The 18,377-nt window shown below is 34.2% G+C and overlaps 1 protein-coding gene across 2 annotated transcripts in view; it reads right to left on the reverse strand.

Annotated features, from left to right (window-relative positions):
• LOC145293264 (rhodopsin, GQ-coupled-like) overlaps window positions 1-14,593 on the reverse strand; it is a 132,183-nt gene extending 117,590 nt beyond the window's left edge. For both annotated transcript variants that reach the window (XM_080139860.1, XM_080139859.1), the window contains exon 1: window positions 14,463-14,593. In XM_080139860.1, coding sequence (XP_079995986.1) covers window positions 14,463-14,586 — 124 coding nt within the window. In that variant the 5' untranslated portion in view covers window positions 14,587-14,593. The remainder of the gene's footprint in view (window positions 1-14,462) is intronic.
• Window positions 14,594-18,377: the final 3,784 nt, after the last annotated feature.

Raw genomic sequence — 18,377 nt, forward strand, 5'->3', positions numbered from 1 at the left:
TTCTGCCATTGATGAGGCATCTGTCTGTAAAGTGGAGGCTGCTATTTTGGAAGATCGACGCATTACTATTCGCCAAATAACCTTAAATGTCAAGATTAGTATAGGGTCTGTGGAAACTATCATTCATGACCATTTGCATATGCATAAGGTGTCTGCCAGATGGATTCCCAGGTTGCTCACACCATTCCAGAAGCGAGACCGCGTCGAGTGCTCGAGGATGAATTGGGAGATGTGCCAAGAGGATGAGTCAAATATTTTCAAAAGACTGATTACACAGGATGAAACCTGGATCCATTACTATGATCCAGAGACGAAAGCCTAGTCATTGCAGTGGAAGCACTTGGACTCACCACCTCCAAAGAAGGCAAGGGTGCAGCCCTCTGCTGGCAAGGTCATGCTCACAATCTTCTGGGACCAGAACAGAGTAGTGATGACAGATTTCCTGGCAAAGGGTACCACAATTACAGGATCCTACAGGACAACGCTCCAGTCCACAACTCGCATGTCGCCAGATCAGAAGCACGGGCGTGTTGTTAAGAAATTCTTCCCCATCCTCCCTACTCTCCTGACGTTGCACCCTCTGACTTTCACCTCTACCAAGCCATGAAGTTGTTTTTGAAAGGAAAGCGTTTCTCAGATGATGCAGCCTTGATTTCTGAAGTTACGTCGTGGTTGGAGGACCAACCTAGGGTGTTCTACAAAAACGGTCTCCAGAGCTGCATCAAACGATGGGAGAAATGCATAACTCTGGATGGTTCCTATGTAGAGAAAAAACTAATAAGTGTGCCAAGTTTCGTTTCTCTACTACTATGGGAAGTTGGTCAGCGGCATTACTTATTGCACGCCCCTAGTACCAGCAACATCTTTAGCTTAAAGCAAGAAGCAATATAAATAGGTATTCCGCATCTTTGGATGTCCACAGTAAAGGGATAAGTTGGCAATGTAAACCTTTCAATCCTGGAGTCAGATCCTAAGTCCACAATTTTCAACTATAACCTTTAAGTCAGGGTCTTACCAAACATAAAGCTGGGACCCTATCGGTTATAGTGTCCGTTACTATTCATAATCAGACACTAAACGTGAACTTCATGCCCCACGTTGTGTTAGTTTGATCCGGTTCACAGGTCACTGTGGATATGACGCTCAAAATTTCGCTCAACTGTTGTATGTAAGATTACTGCCAATTACGCTAGAGTACAAGTGTAAAAAATAAAACCCAGCGCATTTCTGTGAAAGCACTAGTAAAACAAGATGTAACATTGCAGCTATGAAACAGGTGCTAGAATCCGCTAGATAGCGTAGGATGTAATAGGTTACGGACACTTATTTGCGCCATATCCATTAGCATGAGACAAGTGATTGATACACTCGCTCAGAAAGACTACCATCAATGCATGGGTGAATGATGGGCTTACGGATGTGTTGTGCCCGGAATGAAGAGTAAAAAAGCTCATTTTAGGTTAAATGTTATTTATTATATTCGAAACCAAATTATATTTACAACACGATATGCACGTGTTAGCGCAGCCGCCATAATGCCAATTCTCCCTAATCGTCTCTAGCCTTTGTTTTTTTCCATCTATCTATGGGCAATAACTCTTACTTCCTTTATTAGAGTTATTTCTCCTTTAGCTTTTGATCGCTATAAAAGGATGTATAGAATTCTGACAGATGTAGGGAGTTTTTTTTTTGCGTGATAAAGGGATCCTGCCTGATTCACGGCAGTACACTCTATGTACTTATTCCTATGCATGCTGCTTGCAAATGTTAGACTACTGTGGACGTTAGATCGTAGTTTTAAACGCTTTCTATAGTCTTAAAGGCAATAACTTGCAAGGCAAAATTAGTCGCAGAAAGCTCGTTATAATGAACTACATCCAGATAAAACAATTTCACTCCTGTATATATATATATATATATATATATATATATATATATATATATATATATATATATATATATATATATACGTTTCATTTTTTGTTACCGTATCTTTCTGTTAAGTTACATTATTGTTTTAGCTAACCGGCCGTTTTTTGACCGTCTGTAGCTTCCTCAGACTTTTACAGAAATGTTCGTTATTATGGGATGAAAGAGTGAGAGAGTGAATGAGGTCAGGGGGGTGCGAGGAGGGCGGAAGAAAGAGAGGAACGAAACAAGGGGGAAGGTAGGAGGGGGCGCTTGGTATGTCGGTTATGTTTTAGTTTTGGGGTTTGAGGAACTTGTGGGGGAGGATCTGGGAAGTTCATTTCTGGTGTGGCTAAGGACACAGGGATACATGGAGTGGAAGGGGAATATGTGTGGGTAGGAGGAGGGGGGTTACTTTAAAATTCGTGTCTCAATGTTAAAGTTTTTTGCGTCTCATTGGTGAGATGATTTCTTGGTAAGTATGTCTTGACCTGTTGGGAGGCGGGGGGCTGTGATTCGGTTTATTTATTTTTTGGTTTTTATTTGTTGTTAATTGTTTGGAGAGGGTTAGCTAGCGGCCGCGGTCTCGGGTACACACATGCGCACGTACACACATATATACTTAAAAGAAACGGTCACATCTCCGCACATATGTGCGCCGGTATGCATAGATACCCGCGTTGCTTCCGCTTACGTCAAATTTTCTTTAAGGTGCTAAAATTGGGTACGCGTACGCAGGCATGGATGCGCTCATACACAGATAGATACACACTAACCCAAAATAAGCTTACACCATTAAATGGTAAATCCTTAGAAAATCTAGCACACGTAAATCCCTAAACTCCCCATGTCTCCTCTGCCTAAACGAGAAAATCCTTATCTCCAATTTTAAAGACAGAGACAAATTGCTAAAAAAAAAAACAGGAAACCACCATAAACTGTAGACATTACAAATCCTACCTCCTTAGCAACTATACACGTCTCTAAAACATCCCTTAGACAACACCACCTTAAATCCCCAAATTATATATCCATACAAATACCCACCACAACGACCATGATCTACACTCAACCAAACCCCCTCAACCAACTCTCACACCTCGCACAACCTTACCCCCTCCCCCTAAGAATCCCCCTAAATCCAACAAAATTACATATATCCCAATCACCACCAACTCTAAACACCACATAACCTCATCCCACATAACCACCCAATAATCGGCATCAATTCCCCTCCCCCTAGCCAACCCCCCTGCCCAACCCCAACACACCCTACATACAACCTCAACGAGTTAACACGGAAATTGTTTAATATAACTATGTGGATTTACACCTGCACAAGTAAGTGCACATGGAAATGTACAACCAACCGATGCCTCATGTGCATAGACGCATACCTTAGAGTATGACACCCCAATATAGACTTCCACCTAAACTGATCGGTAATAACCTAAAAAAACAAATACTCCAACTTAGAACAATAATTACACCACTCAATTCCCATATAAACCACCTCAAACTCGTCCCCAAAATCTATAAACATGGCTACCTTGGACCACTATCCCGGGTACGTTAGCGCTTATTAATGCGTATATAAGTATTTGTGGATTAAACCTGTGCCCACATTTACGGCATGTCACGCTATATACCCGTATGTATATGCGTGCGCACATATCTGTGCTTGAGGGAGTGTGGGTATGTATCTTTGCAGATGTACATAATGAGAGCATATGTGTGTGCATATGTGCATGCGTGTATGCATGTATATCTGTGTACATGCATGCGTGTGGGGACGTGCATCTGTGGGTTGTACTTGTATGCGGAGGAGTACGCCGGCGCGCCCGTGTGCACCCACATCTAACCAAAAAATAAACACTAATTAAAATGAAAATATTATGTATAGAACTCCTGGAATCAATTCATGCTCATATCTATGTATAATCATGTCTACATCGAACGAAAGTATTGCGCCTATGTACCCACAAATGAACTTAGATTTAAATCTATCCAGACGAATATGTCTATACCAATAACCGTCTGTATAACTGGGTGTGCATGTGTGTGTATGCACGCACGTGTACATCCACGTGGGCGTCCGTATGTACATGGGGTACCGATGTATATGTGAACGTGCCTGTGTATGCATGTGTGGATGTGAAAGTATACGTGCCCGCTGCTTGCTATCCACATAGGTGTGTGAGAGCGTGCAGCTGTGTATATATGTCGATGTATGTGTTCACGAGTATTGGTATCTGTATGTCCGCATGCGCTTGCATGTATGCGTGGGGTGCAGGTATGCCTGAATCAATATGCGCGTATGGGCCCGTATAATCGCCTCCTTGACGTAAGCGGGAACAACGCGTGTGTCTATGCATGCAGACGCACATATGTGCATATATTTGCACGCAAGGGCGGGGATGTATGTGTACATGTGACCGTTTCTTTTAAGTAGTGACCTGCTTTATTCTCGAAGATTTATTATAAAAATTGAACAATAATATTGATAGAAAATATTTTAGCTTTAGTTTTTTTAAAGATACAAGAATGCTCTTCAATGTTCCCATATTTTCCATGTGTCCATAATAATGGATTAAATGGCGATTTTTTATAGGTTCATTTTATACAAGATATATTGCCTTTTTTGTGCGGGAGTTGTTTAAAAAATAAAGCCTCCTGATTTTTAAACTCAAAAGTCTAAAACGTTGAACAGCTACGAAGAACGGAATCGTATATTAAAAATCGATGAGCCACTCTTCTAACTGCACTGCCATCACCTGCATTGGCGCCAGTAAATGTTAATCAGTTAATTCTGAATGAGGTTTTGCTTCTGACAAACTTCGATGACAACAGTTGTTCTATTAGAGTTTCACACCGGCAATGTCTGCAACAGAGAGATGAAAAGTCATGAATGCATACGTTAAGCCATCATCAAAATGCAATTTGAAATCCTATCTGATTTATATGGGCAGAATAAAAAAAAATAGAAGATATTATTTCAGAACACATCTCGTATTTAAACACCGTAAATACTTGATTTGCAGCAAAACACACGAACACAATAGAAACCAAACTATTGTTCTTGTTTTCTGTTAATGTTTTAAGATGAATATTTTTTTTTACTAGAAAGTTATCATAAATCATCTTGAAACAATAATTGAGTTTTAATACTTAGAACTAATGAGTTTTTCAAGCATAACATGAAACATTCTTTTTTCCTGTTTTGATTAATTACTCTCCTCTAGTGAAATCTCATGTATTCGATGTATTAAAATATCAACTGCAGCTTTATAAAACTACTATTAATATTGATAAAAAGATGGCGTTTGAGAATGATTACATGTAACTGAATTGTAGCAAGTTCTAAATATTTGAATTATTATTCACAACGGAATGTCTATTTGTCAGATGCAATGACTTTGCGGTATTTCCTCGAGTATTCAACTGATTCAATAGTATATATATATATATATATATATATATATATATATGTATGCATGACAAAACAGCTATATCCCAAATTCCAAAATGTTATTTAAATTACCAGTTAATTCTTTCAACATACCAAAAAATCCACTCTTGACAGTACTTGTTTCGTAACACAGGAACATTTATAAAATTATTATGTTAATTTGAAATATTTACAGAACAGACTAACCAAGAAAATAACAAAAATAGGTAGATTAGTATAAATAAAGGGTGAAATATATCTGGAAAAGCATATATATATACATATATATATACATATATATATATATATATATATATATATATATACGTTTTATTTTTTATTACCGTATCTTTCTGTTAAGTTAGATTATTGTTTAAGCTACTCGGCCGTTTTTTTGCCGTCTGTAGCTTCCTCAGACTTTTACAGAAATGTTCGCTATTTTGGGATGAAAGAGTGAAAGAGTGAATGAGGTCGGGGGTGCGAAGAGGGCAGAAGAAAGAGATGAAGGAAACAAGGGGGAAGGTGGGAGGGGGCGCTTGGTATGTCGGTAATGTTTTAGTTTTGGGGTTTAAGGAACTTTTGGGGGAGGGTCTGGGAAGTTTATTTCTGGTGTGGCTGAGGGCATTTGCTCTACAACAGTATTGAGCACTTTCTTTATATTTATTCATTACCATTTCCACTAAACTATATATATATATATATATATATATATATATATATATATATATATATATAAATATCGTTTAAAAAATTAACAACAAAACTGCGTGAATATATAAACGATAAAAACTAATCAGTAAATTGTCTATGACGTTATAGCGTTATGGATTTATACACTGGACTGAAATACATAAGGTCCGGGGTTCGAGTCCTAGCACCAGTCAAGCTCTGCTGAAGAGGGGTAGGACCCCGAAACAGGCTTGTACGTAGATTACTGTTTAAAAAAAAAAAATAAATGAATAAATACGCCCAAATAAAAAAGAGGAAGACTTTCTAAGAAAAAACCGGATCTCCAAGGTGGAGACGATAACCTTAATATCGTTTAAAATGTCAACAACAAAACTACGTATATATATATATATATATATATATATATATATATCGCAATGAAGATATATATATATATATATATATATATATATATAAAGTCAACGGGTTGAACAGAGGAGAAGCATATTTTTGTCCTCTTCTCTTTACCCCGTTTACTTTATTTTAAACGTTTCTAATTATGAATTGAAGTCTTCCCTTCATAAGTTTGATATATCAATTTTGTAACCCTCAAAGAACTATGATATATATATATATATATATATATATATATATATATATATATATATATATATATATATATATATGTGGGGGGTGTTTGTGTATAAATATATATATATATATATTAATTATTTTATCTGGTCGTAGATTATTTATAAATTATTTTATCTTATCGTAGATCATAATAACGAACTTTCTGCGAGCAATTTTGCATGGAAAACTACAGAAAACGTGTACAGCTACGATCTAATGCCCACAAATGCCTAACAGTCACAAGCAGCATGCATAATAATAAGTACAATAAGTACAAAGAGTATATTGCAGTGAATTATCAGAAATACTCTCTCTACATCTGTCAGAATTCTATACATCTGCAAACCCATCATTCACCATTGATGATAGTTTATCTGTGCTAGTTTATCAATCATTTGTCTCACTCTCCTGGATATGGTGCAAACATCTGTCTGTAACTTATTACATCCTACGCTATCTACCGGATTCCAGCCACTGTTTCCTAGCGCAATGTTGCGTCTTGTTTTACTAGTGCTTTCACAGAAATGCGCTAGGATTAATTTTTACACGTACTCTAGCATGATTGTCAGTAATCTTATATAAAATAGTCGAATACACATGAGTATACGTACATGGCAGCTTTCTTCAGTCTTTATAAACTATGGATAACTACTGTAAGGATGCCTACGCATGACATATTTTGTGCCAAAAGTTCAGCCATTTCCAACCACACCTCTCCCTAATCGGCATTGTTAAAATACCAGTGACAAGTAGACGACCAGGACGGCTGGAATCAAATCCAAGATAAGCAGAAAGCACATGCAGCGCATGCTGTTGCCAAATGGTCACCCATCTTTGTTCGACGATCTGACGAGAGTCAATGTGTCAACGTAATTACGCCGTATATAGTACAGGTATATATATATATATATATATATATATATATATATAGCAATTAAGCTACACTGAATATTCCGCGTTTCATCCACTCTAGGATTCTCCAGAAGAAGGCTAGCTGGTTGGGAGAGATCAGAGAAAGGCTAAGCCTGAAAATCCTAGGGTGGATGAAATGCGGAATATTCAGTGTAGCTTAATCGCCATATATATTTTATAATTTACTAACTAGCTCTACCTACGTATTGAGCACTTAAACATTTATGACGTGAAATGGTTAAATTTCAAATCAAAAGACTATTATAATTCTATGTAAGACAAAGACTACTATTTCACGTCATTAAATGTATTGAATCACTAAAATTTTATTTATTTGTTGTATCTTGCATATAGAGCAATTTTTATTTAGATGGGATAGTACTTCTAGAATATTACTGCCAATAACATTTTGTAAGACCTATAATCACAGACTTCCACACCAGTTGATTGTTAGATAATTTTTTTCTGTAGTATATATAGTCTTTGAAGTTTTTAACCTAACTATACAAAAAATATTTTTTATCATTCGTTAGAAAACCATCTAGTCAGTAAGTCATTTAATCACTGCTGATGCAATTCTCTATCTATATAAGAGCCAGATACGTCCAAGGATGGAATACTGTTGCCACATATGAGCAGGAGCTGCTAGAAAAGACTTGTCCTGCCTTCAGAGGGTTCAAAATAGACTTCGTGGCCTGGTGGGAGATGTCCTTTTCTCTTCGCTGCAACCTCTATCTCACAGAAGAGATGTTGCGAGTGTGTCTCTGCTTTATCGTTATTTTCATGGAGCGTGTTCGACTGAGCTTCAATCTATGGTCCCCCCTCGCCAAACTTTCACAAGAAACACTAGATTAGCTGAAAACATTATCAATAATTTTCCCCATTCTTTATCTGTGCCTAAACCTAAAAATAGATTCCATGATCAAAGCTTCTTTCTTAGAACTGCAGGCCTGTGGAATTGTCTTCCGTTTTCCTGCTTTCCAGTCCAACGTGAACAAGTTTCGGATGAGCCGTTCCACTTAAGTTAACAATTTTACCGAACTTCCATTACTATCGATTACTATATTGTCCTTTTTACTACTCCACACTCTTTAACCCTTATCCTTGAGTGGCCGATCGGCCTTGATAAGTGGTTGCGCCTATGTAAAAAAATAAACCCTTGCAATCACTGCATCAACTCGCTCTCGAATTTACTATAGTACTAATAATTTATTTTTCAAGGGATCATCAGTTGTTTACCATGAAACACTGTTTAATGTGTTTTTTTTCAGAGATAGCGAATTAATTTGATTCTATCCTCTGTAACTATGTTGAAAGGTTTTATGCATTGCCAATAACAAAAGCAATGAAATAAGTATGAAAAACGATGCTGTATTGATCAACAATATTTAATAATTTAGTAACAGTTTATATAGAAGAGAATTACTAAGAAAATGAAGAGATGCGCGAAAATGATAACAGTAAGCGTTATTTTTATATGCAAATTAGTCATCGCTTATTTAGACACCATCTACTTGAGAATAAATAGTGATGAGAGTTTTAATATGATGTTTGTATGAGAACGACTCAACAATAATTTCTTTACATCGGACTTAAAATAAACCATGTTGTAGACACTTGGGTAGAAGCCTGGTGCTATTGAGTTCCACAGATGGGTAGTCCGTGGGATGAAACTTGTGCGTAGATATTCTGCTTAGTTTTAGTTACAGAGAAGAAGAAAGTAAAGGTATCTACAGTGGTTGTAATTAAATGAGTTTCATTTTGTTGATTTTAGGAAGGATAATTATTCTAACAGTCCAGACCTTTGTTAGAAAAAATATTTTGTTTTGTAATTAATGGAAAATACTTTTTAGGGATAATTACCGAATTTTTCATATATGAAACCCCCATCTTTTCAAAAAGGAGAAATTCGGATTAGGACGAAAATAAAAATTGCTGCAGTCTAGAAAGATTTCTTCAATGGTCAGCGAAGTAAAAGAATTACGCCTCGTATCAGAACAGATAGCACATTTTAACGTTGACCACATTTAAAAAACAAAACAAAACCAAAAAATAACAGCAGTTAGGAATAAGAGGAACGTTTTATGTGTTTTAAAAGGTAAAATAATGCACCGAAGTTTTAAATAAGAGTTTTGGTTGGTTTTGTTGTTTTGTTTTACGGGTTATTTAATGCCGAATACAGTTATTTGGGAAATAATATTCATGTTGCATTCAGATATTTTGTAGAAAGCTTTTATTCTTCAAGCTCTTTGTATCTTCAATCGCTAGTTTATAGTGTTTAGTTTGGTTGTTTTATAGTGGATTTTATCGTTTTTGTTCTCTGCCCTGCAGAACATGAAAGAGTTTTGCAGTGGAAGAGAGAAAGGGCTACAGTATTAATGTTTGGTATATTTTAAGTTAGGAAACCAGACAGGAAGTGGAGGAGATAGAAAGAGAAAGGGGAAATTTCAAGAAGGAAAAGGGGGGAAAGGTGGTTTGTTGTTTTGCTTTTGGTTTTGTAGAACATAATTAAGTTTTGCAAAAGGAAGGAGAAAAACAAACAGCATCAATGTTAGGTGCATTTCGTCTCAGGAAGCCAATATCTTCAGACATCCTGATCTGGCAGCATGAGTTAAATAAGTGTAAAATAAAAGTTTTCGTTGTGTTATTTATTTTTTCTAACCAATATAGTTAGTATCGTATTTAGATGGTTATCTTATAATTGCGTTTTAATAAACAATAATATTACTTCCGTTATAGCCTGAGAGACAGAGGATATCCCCTATGAGAGTTGATGCATATGTAATCGTGAGGCAAGAGTTGCACTATTTACAACCATACCTCTCCTGAATATGAACTGCTTGATTCCAGAGGCAAGAAGTCCAGAACGACTTGAAACAATGCCGAGATAAGCTAAGAGCACACACAGCACCTGCTATTCCTAAATAGACACTCATTTTAGTACTGACCAGTTTAAACGTAGCTAAACTTCGGTGATCTGACGGGAATCGGTGTATTAAAGGTGACTATGTCGAAAACAAAACTATGATTTACTATTATAAATTATTGATCTCATTTTTTTTTTACTTTACTATATAAGCAGGGCATTAATCAATAAAGTTTAAGAAATCAAGAAACAGATTGATCTCTATATATTTCCCTACTTTTTCTCTCTCTTACTCTCTCTCTCTCTTCCTATACGCACACACATACACCCCCACATATATTACATAGAAAAATGCGAACATGAAAAGTAATTGGCTTAAGATTAAACTTAGAAAAGTAGAAAGACTAGTTGTTAAAACTGGAAAAGAAAAAGGCAAGCTATTCTAGTAAAAAATATAGTAAATTTATAACTAGGGCTATGACAACAGCATATTCTTTTCATTGCTTTAACTCTCAAGTATATATCGAACACAATTATCACAGTTAATCAACCGAGAACCCCATCACTCTATATAAAAGCATATAAGATATCAACGGATACACACTCAAGAGTCAAAACAATTAAAAGAATATGCTGTTGTTCCAGCCCTATTTATAACTTAAAATATTGCAGCATTAAGAATATACATGTGTTAAATAAAACTAAAAAGATTATTTATGCTACAATATTTTAAGTTATAAATTTATTATTTTTTACTAGAATAACTTGTCTTTTTCTTTTCTAGTTTAAACAATTAATCCTTTAATCCTAACCATATTACTTTTCATGCTCGCATTTTTCTATGTAATATACATACATGTGATAACATAAAACGTTAATTTCATAGAGTTCAGACCGATTCTTCTGGGAATTGAATTCCAGAACTAAAGTAAAACTCAATAATCCAGCTTTAAAACCTAATTTATAAAACTATGTCTGTCTGCCTGTCTGTTTTCATATTTTCGAACTCAACCTCTTCCGAAACAAAAAGTCGCAGAACGTCGCTAGGGACATCAAATAATTGGATTTTTCATGGACTGTTTTTTTTTCTGGGTCTTTGGTCGGTAAAAATAGTTTTTAAGGGATCAAAAAGAGGTCAAATTGCATTTTGTACATTCATTTTAATTTATTTTTAATCAGTTCATATGCGTGTCACGTTGGTACAGTGGTAACGTCACCAGCTTTGAATGCTACCGTTTTGCTTTCGGTTCGATTCTAGCGGGGGGTACCCAAATACGTTTATTGTTACTTTTGAAATCACGACTCTAGACAAATTAAAATATCATATTTAAGTGTATTTTACGACAGTGCAGGCCGGGCGTTCCCCCCTCCCATTATCTATATATCTGTTCTAAATTAAAATAGTAAACAAAAAATCTGTCGTCATCAGAGCATTGTTGTCAAATGACATGTGCACATTATTTGCTTCGAAACTGACAATAAACCACAGTAACATATAATTGATTAGTCTATCTCTCTCTCTCTCTCTCTCTCTCTCTCTCTCTCTCTCTCTAGTATCCTATCAAAACTCCGTAGGGTCCCGTCAAATATTAAAATATATACGAAATGTAAAATATTATATATATATATATATATATATTACATCTGGTATACATTTTAATATTTGATGGGACCCTACGGAGTTTTTCTTTCTTTCGTAGTGGCCTACCTTCTATTATAATTTTAATATTTTAATATTTTTTAATATATTAATTTAAAATATATGAATTGGATAAGTATTGTTTCAGTAAACATTATCTGACAAAATTTTCGGAAGAATCTTTCGTACAGTACGTTTGAAGAAACATTACAATCTTAAATAGATTTTGCCTTTTCGAGTTTTATTGATTGCTTCCTATGACTACATTTAAAGATTAAAAAAACTTTCTATTTGGATAAAAAATTCTTCAATTGCCTTAGATCTTACAATTTTGTTTCTATCTCTATTCAATTACTCTAACAAAACTATGGAATCACCTTTTAATTTAAGGCTTCGCTTCTTTATAGCTTTTTAGTTTCTTAATCTATGATGTAAACATTATTTTGCTAAAACACTTTATCTGATGAGTTGGTCGTTTATGGAAAAGCCATGGATTAATGGGGAATAAAATTTAATTTTTTGTATTCTCGTCGAAAAATAAATTTGTCGAAAACCTTTATTGCCTGAATTTAATTTCAAATATATATATATATATGTATATATATATATATATATTTTTTTATTTTTTTATTTATATATGTGTGTGTGTATAAGAACAAGTAGTTAATAAAACATGTTAATAAACTATATATATATGTATATATATATATATATATATTTATTTGAAATTTAATTCAGTCAATAACGATTTTCGACAAATTTTTTTCGACAAGAATACAAAAAATTACATATATACATACACACAGAGTAGAACGATAAAATTGTCGCCTTAGAAAGACGATATGATTCCATTGCAGTTTGATAAAAACCGTTTTGTTGTTGTTGTCGTTGTTGTTGTTGTTGCAGATAATCTTCTAGTTAGCTAATTATGTACAAATCTCAAGAGCGATACGAGCCTTTTATCATATCTGAAAGTGCCACAATGTTCCACAAGCAAGATAAGAGTTGCGCCGCTGTACAACATGCTCTCTACCGATCCAAGCTCTGACAACAGGACCATTGCTTTCACCTTCAAAATGTACACTTGGAGGGTACAGCGTTTGAGTGCACAGCTTAACAAAGTTTCCGGCCACGGTTATAGTTTTTGGTGTGGTTTCAAGTTAGAATTACATAATGCCACCTCATATCTTTGAAGTCGGTTTGAAAGTGGACACGAAAGTATACCTAGATGTGCTGAAGAGACCCAGGCTTGGCTGTAGAAGGAATGCTACGGCTTTGTACAATTTTCGCACTGCCCTCCCCCTCTGGACCTGAAACTGCTGGGCTACTTCGTTTGGTACGATGTCGAAAACATCACCAACATGAACACCCACAATACCAAAGCCAGCTTTATCGCTTCCATCTGCCGAGTAATCGCCGAGCTCCGGCATGCATTGTGGAAAAGGCATGCTCCAAGTTTCAGGCTTGTATCGAGTCGATGATTGAGGTTGAATGCGACTCCATTGAATAGAGGACATCTATATTACATAATCACGTTTCCTGAATTGATTTTTTTAGTAAAAGTTTTAAAATAAGCTGAATGTTGCTTGTAGGGCGAGTAATTTATTGTTCCAAAAGTATATATATATATATATATATATATATATATATATATATATATATATATATATATATGTATATATATATATATATATATATATATATATATATATAGAGAGAGAGAGAGAGAGAGATGTTATTTGTTTTTGTTTTTGCGATACGTTTTGAATGAATTCAATTATTTATGAAAGTGCATTTTTATTTAAATGCGAGATGGGAATACTTTTCCTTTTAACCGATTTGGTAGCTCCATGTGTCAGATTGTGGTAAAATTACAGAAAGATATAAAAAATGAATTTATTAAAGGTCAATACCCTTAAGTGACTTTTTGGACTCTCTCTCTCTCTCTCTCTCTCTCTCTCTCACACACACACACACACACACACACACACACACACACACTGTTTCTCTCTATTATATATATATATATATATAAATATATTTTATAAATATATATATTTGACTGTGAGACATATCAAGAAAACATTTTAAATTAATTACAAAGTGCATTTCCCAAAGATGCTTAATAATAAATTAACAATTTGTATGAAAAAATAGGATCTTAGACGCGACATTTCTTAGAATTAGTATTATATTGATTGTTTTGTATATTTTGTTTAGATCTCTGTATGGAATTTGGTTAATTGTTTTGTTTAGTAATTAATTCATTTATTAATTTATTTCTCACAGAAAAGATAACTTGACAGAAATAATTTAAAGCGAAGGGAGTTAATATTGATAATGCATTTGTTTTATTTTCAAATATATTAATAAACATATAAATTTACCAAGATTTCCGAATATCCATTGACGGTAAAAACTGGAAGTAGTAACGAATGCAGCGTCCATGCCGGACATAATTATATCAGCAAAGGCGAGATTACCAACCAGAATGTTTGCTGAACTGTGCATTCTTTTGAATCTGAAACAGAGCAAGAGAAAAACACATTTAAGAGAAAAGTAGTGCAATGTTCATAATACGCACAAATAGATTATTGAATATGATCAAACTCTAAGTCAACATAAATAGCCTTATCTGCTCACTATACACAATCTAATTAATAAAACTCGCTATGTATGTCTGTCTGTCTGCATATATTCTCACTATATCTCTTGGGAAACGACTCACAACTCTATAAACGAAACCTGGATAAATTAAAATATCATATTTAAGCATATTTTATGACCGGGGAAACACGCCCCCCCCCCCGCTATTCGAATAAAAAAAGGCAATATTTCTGCCTGTCTGTCTGTATGTCTGTCGGTCTGTCGTGAGATTTTAAAACTGTATCTCCTCCGAAACTAAAAGTCGCAGAGCGGCGCTAGTAGCCTCAAATGATTAGATTTTATAGACCGTTCTTTCATGGGTCTTTAGCCAGTTAAAGTTGTTTTAAGGTTCACAAACGGGTAAAAATTGAAAAATCGTTATAAATTTTTAAAATTTATTTAGTTTACTTTATATAAGTGTAGCGTTGGTACAGTGGTAACGTCGCCAGCGTTGAATACTACAGTTTTGCGTTCGGTTTCGATTCAAGCTGATGGCACCTAAATACATTTTTTTACTTTTGAAATCAGAACTCTGTAATAATGTATACGGAATCTGGACACATTAAAATCGGAATCGGAAATCGGAAAACTCGGGATATAATGTATAGGACTCGAGAAAAAAATGCTAATTCTTTCTTTTTATTTGATTTTATTTAAAGCAAAATCTTCTATTGCTGATAGTAATGGTGAAATAATTAATATCTATTGATTTTTAACTAGTAATGGTAAATAATAGTAATGGTAAAATAATTAATATCTATTGATTTTTAACTACCAGTACAACTAGAATCTATAGATCATCAGCCACAAATATATTTTACATTTGGACAAATATCCACACATTTAACTTGTATTCGTGAAAAATAACAACCTCATAGTAAAATATTTCGAGATTTATAAATAATCGGAATCGAAATCCGTAATTGTGTCGAAATCGGGAATGAATAAGGTATCGGTAATTGTATCGGAATTTGGAATAATATTAGAATCCTCCCATCCTTAATATATATATATATATATATATATATATATATATATATATATATATATATATATATATATACATATATATATACTTATTTATTTAAATTGTGATATATATATATAATTATATATATATATATATATATATATTTAAATTGTGATTCAATGCATATCGAACAATTCTTGTTTAGATGGGATAACTTATAGGATATTACTGCCAGTAATATTTTGTAAACTTTACAATCTCACGTTTCCATAACAACTGACTGTTAAATAAAGACTATTCGTATATATATATATATATATATATATATATATATATATATATATATATATATATATATATATATATATATATATAAACTTTAAGGCATTGAAATGAATAGTTTAGTGAATTTAGTGGTTTCAAGTCTTATTCAATACTGGAAGGAAATCACCATATAAGACAATCCCAGCTAATAAAAATTGCTCAATATACTTGATAGACCAAATAAAATTAGAGTTTATATGTTCAATCATCATCTCCCTCTGAAATATATTTGTGATAAATTTCAGGGAAGTAAAATATTTGTTTATTCTCCTTGTGATTTGGTTTTCAAGCGCACTTGATGCGTATTTAATTTTATTCAAATTAAAACAACGTTTCTATTAGACTCTCATCCTTGACGTTATTCTCGCGTTACCTACGCACAGTTCCAACATTTCAAAACACAACCGGCAGATACAACGCGTAGCTCTATACGGATTTTTCTCCAAATTTACAATATCGCGAAGAAGAAGAAAAGAAAAAAAAAGAAACAAAACAACACACTGAAGATGGAGTATACCTCCGAAATATATTTGTGATAAATTTCAAACAAGTAAAATATTTGTCCATTTTCCTAATATTACGTTGTGATTTGGTTTTAAGCGCACTTGCTGCGTATTTTATTTTATAAAAAAGATATGATAATTGGTATCCAAATACAGAAATTATCCTTGAAAAAAGTATGATGGTATAATTAAGTTCCATATTGTTTGAGGGTTGATATGGTGTAGGTAAAAACCAAAAGCAAATTGGCAGCAATACTTTGCGAAAATTAATCCGTTTTATTTTTGGTTGTTCCAGAAAGCAGAAGTATGTCCGTTTGAATAAATTTTAAATCCAAATGGTCAGGTTATATCACTTCCCAATATACTCAACTCAAGATAGGGAGCATTATATATAGTCAACCATATACGGTACTGTTTTGCTGTATCACAGCTTATCAGTGTGACTAGACCAGCAACTACCTCAAGCCATAATCGAAACTCGACCGCCCAAATATATATTACTATTTTCTGCGATGTGCTCTATGTGAACTAATTCCTCCTTTACCGGAAAAGTATTTTATCGAACTCCTTTCTCCCTGCACTAAATCCGTCGAGTTTAGTTTCATTAACGTGATGTACCAAAAAATTGATAGGGTCTCCCTTGGGTCCCATCCTTGCCGACATTTTCGTTGGGTTTAACGAATAAAACCTTTTCAATTCACCACATAGCACCTCTGCTTCATATTTTCGTCATGTGGATGATAGGTTTGCGGCTTTTGTTTCTCAGAACGTGGCTTTAGATTTCTTTAAACGTCTCAGCGCCTTACATCACGCTTTATGGAGATAGAAAAGGATAACGCTCTCCCGTTTCTCGACGTGTTGATTGAAAGATCCAGAGGTAGTTTTATCTATATATAGAAAACTTACCTTTGCCGGTCTATATAATAAATGGTGTTCTTTTACTCCTAAAACCACTAAGTTGACGTTGACTTATACGTTGATACATAGGGCCTTGGTTATTTGTTCACTTGTCGACTAGATACTGAAATTACTAAAATTAAGGAAATTCTAATCGATAATGGCTCCCCATTATGTATTAAATTCAAAATCAATCAATTTAATAAAGATATACCTTTTGACCCTTCAAAGTGTCCTGTGTATCTTAAGTTGCCGTGAGTTGGTGAAAAATGTGTCCCGCTCATAATTCAACTTAAACAGACTATCAACAACTTTGTTCCGTTTAGTTTTAATACGCAACCTGTATGTTCTTCTTTCAAAAAGGACGGTTTGCCTTGCACTAAACTTAGCAATATGATATACAAATTCTAATGTCAGTGTGATGCTGTCTATGTCGGTCGAACCAGTGTTCATTTTGAAACAAGAATACGCCAAATAATATAAAATAAACCATATAATATAAAAATAAGCCAAATAATATAAAATAAGCCATATAATATAAAATTGAAAAAAAAAAGCGTCCTTATAAGCCTGCCCACATTTCCAAAACATGTTCCTTCAGGTTTTCTAAATAAAAATGAAAAACAAAAAACAAAATTATCCCCAACTCCACCAATAATAATTTAGATTCCGCAATTGGAAATCATTTATTGGATAACCCAAAATGTGGGCAGGCTTATAAGGACGCCTTTTTTCAATTTTATTTCGAGGCCAATCTAATAGCCATTTGAAAACTCTCGAATCCGTCTTTATTGCACGCCTTAAACCCTCTCTCTGCAGGCAGAAACGGTTTGTGAACATCCTGAACCTTTTTGGCAAATTGTAGAGATATTTTTGATGTTTCCCCATCCACTTTTTCCTCTTTTTTTCTCCCCGTAAATTTATATGCGAATTATCATTCCACATTCGTGATAGTTTATTTT

This window comes from Euprymna scolopes, chromosome 14, assembly GCF_053919585.1.
Source record: "Euprymna scolopes isolate OS-2025 chromosome 14, ASM5391958v1, whole genome shotgun sequence".
NCBI lineage: Eukaryota > Metazoa > Mollusca > Cephalopoda > Sepiida > Sepiolidae > Euprymna > Euprymna scolopes.